The following is a 12,783-nucleotide window of genomic DNA, read 5'->3' as shown; positions in this document are numbered from 1 at the left end:
AGTTTTAGAAGAGGTGTGTGTGTGTGTGTACATACACATACAGTATATAGTAGATAATGTATCTTTTTGTGTGCCTATACACACTATACTATGTAATATATATGTTCACATATTTTGGATGTTCAGTAGTAGTAAAAATTGTACAATTGGGAAATTGTATCTTGTTGAGACCTTTGAGGCGAGGAGAGGCGAGGCACCCTAACCCTAACCTTTGACGTGAATGACATCAAGTTGGCCACACCCACCCAGTCACATGACCACCAAGCCACGCCCACCCAGTCACATGACCACCAAGCCACACCCACCAAACAAGCCACGACCACAGAACCGGTAGTAAAAAAAATTAGAACCCACCCCTGTTTGACACAATCCCTTTGTTGATGCAGTTTAGGACTACACTGGCTTTTTTAGCAGCTACAGCATACTACTGGCTCATACCTATCCAGTAGGACACCTAGATTCCTCTGACCCTTAATACTGTTGAGCCCATGCCACCCCTCCCCTCCCAGGATTCTTCATGTGGCCCATTTTGGATGCCAAGTAAGTACAGGGCTCACGCGGAGGCTCTGGGAGGGCGTTTTCAGCCTCCAGAGGGCTTGCAGGGGGTGGTGGAGGCCGTTTTCACTCTTCTCAGGCTCCAAGAAAGTCTCTGGAGCCTGGGGAGGGCAAAAAAAGGCCAACCGCACCCACCGGTAACCTTTTTGCTGTCGCGCGCCAAAAGCTGGGGGGTCATGCGCGTATACGCGGGGTTGCGGGGTGCAGGGGGCATTGAATTATGGGTGTGGGCATGCACATGTGCGATCCCCCTGCACTTCCCCTGTTTTTGGCACGCGGTATAGAATTAAAACCAGAGATTTTTCTATTAGGTATTTTACCAGAGAGATATAGCAAAGAAGATATGTATTTAATTATACACATAAAAACAGCAGCAAGAATTGTATTTGCACAAAATTGGAAGATAGAAAAAATCCCGTCAGAAGGTGAAATAATAAAGAAAATTTTAGATTGCGCAGAACTGAACAGATTAACATTAGGAATAAAAGAGAAAGAGGAATCGGTGTATTTCAAGACATGGGGACAATTTTATGTATGGTTAGAAAAGAAATATGAATAAAAGATGACAGAGGAATAAATTAGACAATGTAAAGGTAAATGAGAGAGAAGAAAAAAAGAAATAGAAATTCAGATGACACTTGTGTAAATGGAAAAGGGAGATGGGAGGGGAAAAGAAAAAAAATGTTACTACATAAATGTAGTACCATGATGATATGTGTGTAATTCTCGCTCCACCTACATTTTTAATCCTGAGAAAAATTTGAGTAAAAAGAATCAGGCCAGAATGCAAACAGTCAATTTCTCACCTACACTTTGAATGGAAGATCACAAATGAAATTCAAGCCTCCTCTAAACTCTTTAACTTTTGCCTCATGTGGATTTCCTTGTGTGCAATAAGGGATGGTTTATGCTTGAAGTAAAGTCCACAGATGGACATTTGAAAGGTTTCTCCATGGTGTGAGTCTTCTGGTGTCTCAAGAGGTGGAAATTCCGACTGAGACGTTTCCCACAATCAGGACATTGAAAAGGTTTCTCTCCTGTGCGAGTCCTCTGGTGTTTCACTAGGCTGCAATTATCATAAAAACGTTTCCTACAATTAGGACTTTCATAGTGTTTCTCTCCTGTGCAAGTCCTCTGGTGTGTCACTAGGCTGTAATTATCATGCGGAGCTGGCAACGGAGTTGGACAGTGAAGAGGCTGGGGAGGACAATGGGCCACTCCTGGAGTCAGAGGAAGGCCCGGACGTGGGCTCTGCATCGGAGGCAGAGATGGGGCCAGGGCCATCTGGGAGTGATGCGCGGATTCCGGAGCCTCCAGAGCAGGATAGCAGAGAGGCAGAGGAACAGGAAGAGCCTATTCCTAGTGTACACATGCAAAAAGCTGCCAGAAGGCAAGTGCAGCTAAAGCAAAAAGGACAACTCGGGAGTAAGGCCAGGAGATGATTGGCCCCTCCCAGAAGGCTTAAAAGAGCAGCAATGGCTCTTGGGGTCTTTGTAGGAAAGCAACGTTGCTACATTTTTTCTTGTCAGCATCTCTTGTTTCTGAACTTTTGCCAAGAAAAGCCTTTGACAGGGTGCCAAAGTAGACAAAGGTTGGTGATAAGGCCAAAGGACTGTTTATGAAGAATTTGTTTTGGACTTAATTTGGACTAAGCTGAGAATTAAGTAATTCTCAGCTGTTCTAAAAAAATAAGTTTGTTTAGGACTGATTGTGTCTGGTAATAACAACTTGGGCGTAGGTCCCAACACCTGTACGAGTCTTCTGGTGTATCATGAGGCTAGAATTCTGACTGAAACATTTCCCGCAGAAAGGACATTTGATTTGTTTTTTTGTGTGAATTCTCTGGGGTCTGAGATGGAAATTTCTAATGAAACTTTTCCCACAATCTAGACACAACCACAAGGGAGCTGTTCTGACCAGTTTTTGTTACATTGACCTAATGTGTATGGCTTTTCTCCTGTCTAGCTCCTAGTTGCATAATCACTTGTGATTTGCAATCTGTGCTTTTCTTATAAGGAAATCTATGGAGCTTTCCCACAGCTGATATTCTTGAGGAGGTCAAAAATATGGACAATGCTTTGTTTATTGGTGCTTTCATTCAAGACGTTCTAAGCGAGGGAGAGGCCAGTGGTTATGCATGGGTAATACCACTGCGATCCAATCAGATCGAGTCTGTCAATTAAAAACTCCTCCTCCTTCTGCTGTCTCCCAGCTTTCAGACTCGATCTGAATCAGGTCTAACGCTCCACTGAGTCTCTCTCTCAAATCAATTCTCCAAATTCACCAACTGCCTCTTTCTGCTCGTTGAGATCGTGAGCAGATCATTCAGCGTAAAGGGCTGCGCTCCCTGCGCTTCAGGAGGCCGCCCAGGCCATCAGGGGATTGAGCCAATTCTCCAGGCTCTCCCCTGTGCAGCGCGAAAGGTTCACGCCTAGTAACGCTGCGAAGCCTCCCAGCTTTGCTGGTAGCAGGCTTCAGTAATCTGAGCTAGCCGCCCGTCTCTTCTCCTCGGCTGCCTCGTCCCTCGGCGCAATACACATCCCAGCGCCTCCCAGCTGACAGCTCCGGCGATCTCCTGAGGGTTGAGCTGCAGCCGCCCTCGCCTTCTCAGACGGAGCGGCAGCGTTTGCGCTCCCCCGCAACGCTCCTTCGGCGTCCCTGGGGCTTTCTTCCCCACACGCTCCTGCCTTCCTGCCTCCAGTTGCTGCACAGAGCGTCGAGGGACAGAGCTGCTAATTAATCAGGCAAGGCAGAGCAATGGTGATTCCCTGAGGGGGGGGGGGAGAAAGAAAGGAGAGAAATTTTTTTTTTTTTTTTTTGCCTGGTGCCTGGCTCTCCAAGCGGAGAGAGAAAAACTTCTTGCCCAGTGCCTGGCTCTCCACTCTAGGCCTTCTCCTTCGGAGCCTTCCCCATCTGCGGCCGCCATTTTAAAACAGTATAAGCCTCCACGAGGCAGGCGGCCGCCATTTTGTTCCACGATTGCTGGGGCCTTAATTAATATTTCACCATAAATTACGGCATTTTGCAGGTCCTGATGGCTTCTCGTTCCTCCAAGGCCACCAAGAGAGGGGCTGAGGAGGAGGTTTTACCAGGGCCCTCCTCTGCAGTGCCTCAAAAGAAGTCCAAAGGAACTCACACCTCTAGGGAGGCAAAACGCCAGGCAGCAAAGGCCAAAGAGGAGCTTCGGCTCCATGAAGCGATTGAACGCTCCATTCAAAAAGCCCTCAAAGAGGCATCTCTTAGGGAGGCCACATCACACCCTGAACAGTCCCCTGGGTCCCCTTCACCCCTCCCTCCCTCTTCTTCCACCCCCTCTAAGGATAGGGCCCTTCAGGGAACCCCCATTCCCCAACTGTCCCCTGATGACACTATGGCCAATCCTCCCATTCAGCCTGAGGTCCAGGAGGCCCTATTCGGGCCTTCTTCCGATCACCCCCCAAGGGGATCTCTTCAAAATCCTACCATGGTCCCACCCCAACCCCCAGAGGCATCTACTGAGGCTCAGCCTGCCTCTATCCTAACCCCGGATTTAGCATCCTTTCTCCATCAAGCCATCCAAAAAGGGATCCAACTAGAGTTTCAGAAGCACACCGCCTCGTGGGTGGATGCCTCAGCCTCTTCCCTGGTGGATATTGAGGGATCTCAATATGGGGAGCCAATTAATCCATCCGGGGCTGTTGCCCCTTCGGCTACCTCTGATCCACATTCGCTACTGGACCTGGAAACCAGGGAACAGGATCTATCGGAGGATGAAGATCTAGCCCCTGATCAGCCCTCATTTGTAGGCTTGTTCAAGCCACAACTGTTTAGATCTCTTCTCCACAAAGCGAAGATCACCACTGGATTGGGTATTGTAAAAACCCCTCCCCCAGCAGGGGACCCATCTGAGACAGCGGTCCCCCTTTTTGAGGTGCCTATTTCAGAAGTAGAAGAGATTCCAGGGTCCAAACTTTTCAAGGACGTTCTTCAACGTCAATGGGCCAACCCGGCCTCGGGGCCTAACCCCAATTCTCTGGACAGACGCTTGTACAACCTGGCGCCTGATATCGCCTCATTACTGCAGGTTCCAACGGTAGACCCTCCAGTGGTGGCTCTCTCGAGCCCTTCCAACGTGGCCGCCCCCCCTGAGGAGGCCCTTCGCCCCGAGGAGAAACGCCTTGACAATTCTCTGGTCAAAGCTCATATGGCCTCGGCCTGGGCTGCCAAGGCGGCTATGGCGTCTTCTTTCTTCAATAGAGCCTCCATTTTGTGGCTCCGCCAGTTGAAAGACCGCCTTCCCATCTCAGACTCCCGGTCCCTCCAGGACCTCAACAAGATTATAGCGGCCCTAGAATTCTCTGCGGACGCAACTTTGAATTCTTCGCGCTTCGCTGCTAAGTCAATGGGGGCCACGGTGACTTCCCGCCGCCTGCTTTGGCTTCGCCAATGGCAGGCCGACGCCAAGTCCAAATGGCGCCTCGCTTCATCCCCTTTCGCGGGCCCTTCCCTTTTTGGGGCTCCTCTTGAACCCCTGCTAATCGAAACAAGGGACAAGAGACGCATCTTGCCCAACATTTCCCGGCGGGCAGATTCCCGTCCGACGGCCCCTTTTCGTCCCTTTCGTAACGCAGAATCTGGTTTCTCGGGCCCGAGATACCAGAGATTCTTCCCAACACGTTCTCGCCCTCCAGACCGCCAAGGTCTCCCGTCCCAGAGGAGCCAATTTAGGCGCTCTTTCAGAGGGGGCCGAGGGGGCCCCTCCCGCAGGTCCCGCTGACTGCAGGTCTTCTTCTCCCATTGGAGGCCGCCTGGCTCTCTTTGCCAGCCAATGGGAGGCCACGACATCAGACCCTTGGGTCAGGGAGACGGTCAGGTGGGGCCTCTCCCTGGAATTCCTCTCCACCCCCCCAGACAGGTTCCTCCGATGCCCCCTCTCGAGGGATCGGTTGAAGCGGCTTCTGGTGGTATCGGCCATCCAACACTTATTAGAGATTCGGGCCATCGAGCCGGTACCCCAGGATCAGCTCGGACAAGGCTACTATTCACGCCTGTTCATCGTCCAGAAATCGTCGGGGGGCTGGAGGGCGATCCTGGACCTCAAGACTTTGAACCGCTGGATCCTCTACCGGCGGTTCAAAATGCAGTCCTTACTATCCATCCTGGATGGTATTCGGGTTGGGGACCTCCTCTCGTCTATAGATCTGACAGAGGCTTACTTACACGTCCCCATCCATCCGGCATATTCCAAGTTCCTCAGGTTTTGTTATGCGGGCCAACATTACCAGTATCGCGCACTCCCTTTCGGCCTGTCCTCGGCTCCCCGAGTGTTCACAAAACTGATGGCCGCCCTTGCGGCACACCTCCGGGCTCTTCCGGTCAGGATTCAATGTTACCTGGACGATCTCCTGATACAGTCGAGTTCGGAGGCCTCGGCGCAACGGGACCTGAACTCCACCCTTCAGGTCCTGACGGCTCACGGCTTCTCCATCAACTTAGCCAAGAGCCACCTGGTACCCTCGACCCGCATACAACATCTGGGAGCTGTCATCGATACGGTCGAGTGCAGGGTCTTCCTTTCCCAGGAGCGCCTGGCCAGTTTGCGGTCTCTGGCCAGGTCAGTCGTCCAGAGACACTCCGTCTCCCTGGCGACTCTATCCCAACTTCTGGGAAAGATGGTTTCCTGCATAGGAATCGTTCCTTGGACCCGTCTCCACTGCAGGGACCTGCAGTGGTTTCTCCTCCCGTATCAGAAATGCCGCTTATCGGCATCCTGCCGGATGGTCTCCCTCTCACCCAAGGTTCGGTTAGCCCTGGGGTGGTGGTTGTCTCCTGCTCTCCTCAAGGGGAGGGAGTTTCGGGAACCCAACCCCCTTGTAGTGACTACGGATGCCAGCCTCCGCGGCTGGGGAGCTCACTTCCACTCCACCATGGCCCAAGGTCTCTGGACCCAGGAGGACCTGGGCCACAACATCAATTGGCTAGAGCTTCGAGCCATCCACCTGGCTCTCCGCGTCTTTCAGAATCAAGTCTGGGATCGTCATGTCGTAATTCGGACGGACAACGTGGCCGCCAAGGCCCATGTGAACCGCCTAGGGGGGACCCGCTCCCGGGACCTCATGGAAGAAGCCGGGAGATTGGGAGCCTGGGCGGAGACTCACCTGAGGTCTCTTCGAGCCTCTCATATATCAGGACAATCCAACACTCAAGCCGACTGGCTCAGCAGGTCCATCGTCGATCAGGGCGAGTGGCAGCTCGACCCAGCCCTGTTCCTACGGATCGCAGATCATTTCGGCCATCCGACGGTGGATCTGTTTGCGACTCACTCAAATCGGCAGACCCTTCGATTTGTGTCCAGGTTCCACGATCCGAGAGCGGAGGCGACGGACGCCCTACACTGCAGGTGGCCCTCGGGCCTCCTCTACGCCTTTCCCCCCCTCCCTCTTCTTCCCAAGGTAATCCGGAAGCTCCTGGAGGAGGAAGCCGAACTGATCCTCATCGCGCCCCACTGGCCTCGCCGCCCGTGGTTCGCCGACCTCCAGATGCTGTCGACCCGTCCACCGTGGCGTCTACCTCCGGCGGAGGTCATCCTTCGTCAAGGTCCTCTCCTACACCCGGACGCTCACTGGCTTCACTTGACCGCCTGGAAGTTGAGCGGCGCCTCCTGAAGGCATCGCAATTTCCGGACCAACTCATCGATACTATTCTGGCCGCTCGCCGGCCGGCAACGAGGCGCATCTACGGAGCCACTTGGCGGGCCTTCGCGCTTTGGTGCTCGAGGAGGAACCAGGATCCAGGTTTGGCATCTACGAAACAGGTACTGCTTTTTCTTCAGGAGGGGTTGGATGCTGGGTTGGCCCCCAATACTCTGCGGAGGCAGGTGGCCGCCCTTTCTTCCATCTTATGCTTTGGCGCCCGGAGCTCATTAGCGGACCGGCCCCTGATCCGCCTATTCCTCCGGGGCGCAACCAACCGCCGGCCGCCTCCCATTCATCGATATCCGTCCTGGGATCTGCCCAAGGTCCTATCAGCTCTCACACAAGGCCCATTCGAGCCCCTTAGGACAGTGCCCTTACGCTTCCTCTCATACAAGGTTTCATTTTTAGTTGCCATCACCTCCGCCAGGCGGATTTCGGAGTTGGCTGCTCTCTCGGCACGAGCTGACTTATGTATATTCCACTCCGACCGGGTGGTACTCCGCCTAGATCCCACCTTTCTTCCTAAAGTTAATACACTTTACCATCGAACTCAGGAACTAGTCCTGCCCGATTTTTGCCCTAACCCCTCTCACCCTCGGGAACGTTCCTGGCATTCCCTGGATGTCCGTCGGGCTCTTCGTATTTACCTCCGACGGACCTCCTCTTTCCGTCGGTCGGAAGGCCTCTTTGTCTCCTTCCAACCGTCTACCCTGGGGCTCAAAGTTTCCTCGCAAACGGTGGGCCGCTGGATAAGGGCCACAATTACCACGGCTTATGGGGCTCAAGCCTTGCCAGTTCCTCGCCGCCTGACGGCCCACTCCACCAGGAGTGCGGCTACCTCGGCGGCCTGGGCCACCCAGGCCCCTCTTCTAGAGGTCTGTCGGGCCGCCACTTGGACGTCTCCGACCCCATTCATCCGCCACTATAAAATTGACAGCTTCGCTTCGGCGGAGGCGGCGTTCGGCCGCCGGGTGCTCCAACAAGTATGTGCGGGGGGTGTCTCCACGTCCCGGGCGGCTCCCTCCCTATAGTGGGGGACTTTGGTATGTCCCATGCATAACCACTGGCCTCTCCCTCGCTTAGAAGGGGCGTTGTCTTACCTGAACGCCCTTTCTGAGAGCGGAGAGGCCAGTGGTTATCCCCACCCTTTTCCGCCGGTCCGTTTCGCCGGTGTTATCCTTCTTTTTCTTTATTTCAGTTCAGTGGGAGCGTCATCAGTCTGTCCACATCTCGTCCGAAAGCTGGGAGACAGCAGAAGGAGGAGGAGTTTTTAATTGACAGACTCGATCTGATTGGATCGCAGTGGTATTACCCATGCATAACCACTGGCCTCTCCGCTCTCAGAAAGGGCGTTCAGGTAAGACAACGCCCCTTTTCTTCCTCACAGTGAGAGGCCTGTATTCTTGTCTGCTCTACGTGGCTTTACTATTGAGTTTCCTCCCAACCGAGTTCCAGTTATTTCCCTCTTTTGGTGAATGAAAAATAATATCCCTTGACTCCCTTGACCTGAGAGGCTCTGGAGTCTGGGGACAGCAAAAAACATCACTTCCTGTCCAACTGGAAATTGTGACATGGACCATTTCTGGCCTCTGGAGGGCCTCTAAGTGAGTGGGGAAGGCTGTTTTCGCCCTCCCTAGAGAGGATCTGGAGCCAGGTGAGAAAGAAAAAGGGCCCCCCAGCCCTCCAGAGGCAGGAAACAGCTTGTTTCCCTGCTTCTGGTAGGCCCAGAAGGCCCGAAAATCAGCTGAATAGCACGCGCATGCACACCAGAGCTGAGCTTGCATGTCCACTGATATGGCTACGTGTGCCACCTGTGGCACATATGCCATAGGTTCGCCATCACGGGACTAGACCTTGGGCTAAAATCTTTCCCACAGTCTGCACACTCTTATGGTTTCTCTCCTGTGTGCCTTCTCTAGTGTATCATCAGGTCTGAATTCTGAAAGAAAGTTTTCCCCCAATCTGTACACTCAAATAGTTTCTCCTCCTTTGTGAATCTTCTTGTATGTCATCAGATGAGAATCCACAATCTAGACACTCATATGCTTTCTCTCCTGTGTGAGTCCTCTGGTGTATCACCAGGTGGGAATTCTGACTGAAACTTTTTCCACAAACTGAAGATTCATATAGTTTCTCTTCTGTGTGAGTCCTCTGGTGTATCACTAGTTCAAAATTCCAATCAAACGTTTCCCACAATTTGGACAATTATAAGGTTGTCTCCTGTGTGAATCTGAATCTGAAATTCTAAATTTATAATGAGGAAGGAAGGGAAGCTGAGAAAGACAGATTGGTTATAGTGATGCAGAATGGACAGGAGAGAGATTACAAGTTAATAAGTATAGTGTGTTAAAAACTCACTGTATGTGTGGACTCATCGCTGAGCAAGAGTTGGGAAATGAGCTTTACATTACCTTTTTATTATTAAATTAATTTATTATTAAATTTTATTACTGCCCATCTCAGTTTGAGGTAAATCTGAGCATCTTGCCTTGCCCTAATGTTCATAGCAACACCGACAAGATCCATTTTTTACATGTCAAATGCTTCTGATCCTTCCAACATAATGCATTTTAAAAAATGAGACATTTTCTAATGTACATTTTTTTTCTCATTTTAAGGTAGCAAAACAAGATTGGTTATTTCCGTCTTCTACATGACAGAGGACAATGTGGCAAAATGGCAACCACTTCCACAAGTCCACCGCATAGCTCAGGGATGAATTCAGGGCTCACTGAAAATGGTGGTGGTTTCCAGGACACAGTCATGAAGCCCAAGGATGTGTGTCCTTCCCTCCCTCCCCAACATGAGATCAGAGAGGAGGATGGGAGATCTGGTGGGATGGTAGTCAGGTGTAAGGGGATCCTGAGGCAGAATGAAGGGCTGAGCGGAAACAAGGCTTACGAAACAGAGCACAGGATGTCTTAGAGGGTGGGGGAGGCCTAGGGATGCCTACAGCAGGCAAGCCTGGCCCTATACTAGGCTTCCAAGAGTTTTCCCCAGTGCTGAGGTAGCCAGTGTTCTGCTTAACAACTCAGTCCCATAATAGTTCTATCTAGAGGACTACGTTTATGCTGGCTGGGGTCTTCTGGGGTTTAAATCTGGGTGAAAACAAGGTACAAGCTGAAACTCCACGTGGGTCCATAATCAACATACAAAAGCACCAGCCAAAATTTCTTTTTGAGGAATTCCACTACTTCTGCAAAAATATTCAGAAGATTCTGCCAATGGTACTTAGCCATTTTCCACTTTCTCCACCTTTTCTCTCCACCTATAAGTTTAAGTAAAAGGAATCAGGCGAGAATTCAGTCAATTTTTCATTTACACTTTGTGAATGGGAGATCACAAATGAAATTCAAGACTTCTCTAAACCCTTCAACTGTTGCCTCATGTGGATTTCCTTCATAAATCATCCATAAGGGATGATTTATGCTTGAAGTAACGTCCAAAGACTGGGCATTAGAAAGATTTCTCCATAGTGTGAGTCCTCTGGTGTATTACCAGGTAGGAATTCCGACTGAAACATTTCCCACAGTCAGGACATTCAAAAGGTTTCTCTCCTGTGTGAGTCCTCTGGTGATTCATGAGGTGGGAATTTCGACTGAAACTTTTCCCACAGTCAGGACATTCAAATGGTTTCTCTCCTGTGTGAGTACTCTGGTGGTTGATAAGGTGGGAATTCTGACTGAAACTTTTTCCACAATCAGGACATTCAAAGGGTTTGTCTCCTGTGTGAGTCCTCTGGTGTCTCATGAGGTGGGAATTCTGACTGAAGTTTTTTCCGCAGTCAGGACATTTAAAGCGTTTCTCTCCTGTGTGAGTACTCTGGTGTCTCATGAGGTGGAAATTTCTAATGAAACTTTCCCCACAATCTGGACATTCAAAGAATTTCTCTCCTGTGTGAGTCCTCTGGTGGTTCATGAGGTAGGAATTTCGACTGAAACGTTTCCCACAATCTGAACATTCAAAGGGTTTTTCTCCTGTGTGAGTCCTCTGGTGTATTACGAGATAGGAATGCTCACTGAAATTTTTCCCACAATCGGAACATTCAAAGGGTTTTTCTCCTGGATGAGTTCTCTGGTGTCTCATGAGGTGGGAATTTTGACTAAAACCTTTTCCACAGTCAGGACATTCAAAAGGTTTCTCTCCTGTGTGAGTAGTCTGATGGTTCATCAGACTGGTATTGTGACTGAAACTTTTCCCACAAATAGGGCATTCAAAGGGTTTCTCTCCTGTGTGAATCCTCTGATGTACTACCAGGGAGGAATTCTGACTGAATCTTTTCCCACAGTCAGTACATTCAAAGGGTTTCTCCCCTGTGTGACTCCTCTGGTGAATTACCAGGTAGGAATTCTGACTGAATCTTTTCCCACAGTCAGGACATTCAAAAGGTTTTTCTCCTGTGTGGGTCTTCTGGTGTTTCACCAGGCTGGAATTATCACTATAACTTTTCCCACAGATAGGACATTCAAATGGTTTCTCTCCTGTGTGAATCCTCTGGTGTATCATGAAATGGGAATTTCTAATGAAACGTTTCCCACAGTCAGGACATTCAAAGGGTTTTTCTCCTGTGTGAGTCCTCTGGTGTTTCACCAGGCTGGAATTATCACTAAAACGTTTCCCACAGATACAACATTCAAAGGGTTTCTCTCCTGTGTGCGTTCTCTGGTGTTTCACCAAGCTGGAATTATCACTAAAACGTTTCCCACAGATAAGACATTCAAAGGGTTTCTCTCCTGTGTGAGTCCTCTGGTGTCGCATGAGGTGGGAATTTCTAATGAAACCTTTCCCACATTCTCGACACTCATAGGATTTCTCCATGGAGTGAATCCTCTTATTGATTATAATTCTTATAATTCCAGGATGGAATTATGACTGGAACTATTCCTACAGTCAGGACATTGAAATGGGTTTTCTCCTTTGTGGTTCCTGTAGTATGTCACCAAATTGGTATTATAACTGAAAGTTTTCCCACAATCAGAACCTTCAAAGCATTTTTTCTCCTCTGGAGTATCATCAGGCTGGAATTCTGACTAAAAGTTTTCCCATAATCAGACATTCAAAGGGTTTATCTTCTATGTGAGTTCTCTGGTGTCTCATGAGATGGATAATGAAGCTTTTCCCACAATCTAGACACTCATACAGTTTCTCCCTGGAGTCAATCTACTGATGTATCACCAGAATGGAATTGTGACAATGATTTCCTGATGACAGTCATGACATTCAAAGGGTTTCACTTCTGTGCGAGTCCTCGGGGGGTTAACCAGACTGGAATTCTCACTGAAACTTTTTCCACAGAAAGGATATTCAAATGTTTTTTTCCTATGTGTGAGGCCTTTAGCGTCTCATGACCTGGGAATTTCTAATGAAACTTTCACACAATCTACACAGTCATACGTTTTCTCCCTGCTGTGAGACCTCTGATGTATCACCACATGCCATGCTCACTAAAACGTTTACCGCATTGAGAGCATTTTTATGGCTTCTCTCTTGTGTGGTTGCTTCCATGAACCACAAAGGAGCTATTCTGACTGAAACTTTTGCCACAGTCAGGTAA

At 49.9% G+C, this 12,783-nt stretch overlaps 1 protein-coding gene across 1 annotated transcript; it reads right to left on the bottom strand.

The window, feature by feature from the left end:
* Nucleotides 1-9,692: 9,692 nt before the first annotated feature.
* Nucleotides 9,693-12,056, bottom strand: LOC139311951 (zinc finger protein 84-like). Its single transcript, XM_070936475.1, has one exon. It carries the CDS (start codon nucleotides 12,045-12,047, stop codon nucleotides 10,686-10,688), a length of 1,362 nt encoding a protein of 453 aa, XP_070792576.1. The 5' UTR covers nucleotides 12,048-12,056; the 3' UTR covers nucleotides 9,693-10,685.
* Nucleotides 12,057-12,783: the final 727 nt, after the last annotated feature.

This window comes from Pituophis catenifer, unplaced genomic scaffold (genome assembly GCF_029215685.1).
Source record: "Pituophis catenifer annectens isolate HBS135680 unplaced genomic scaffold, rPitCat1.0.hap2 SCAF_2, whole genome shotgun sequence".
NCBI classification, from domain to species: Eukaryota; Metazoa; Chordata; class Lepidosauria; order Squamata; family Colubridae; genus Pituophis; species Pituophis catenifer.
This window is presented reverse-complemented; position numbering and strand designations above follow the sequence as displayed.

Excerpts from the sequence above, each read along its gene's own strand:
- LOC139311951 (XM_070936475.1), bottom strand. The coding sequence starts at position 12,047 with ATGGAGAAATCCTATGAGTGTCGAGAATGTGGGAAAGGTTTCATTAGA.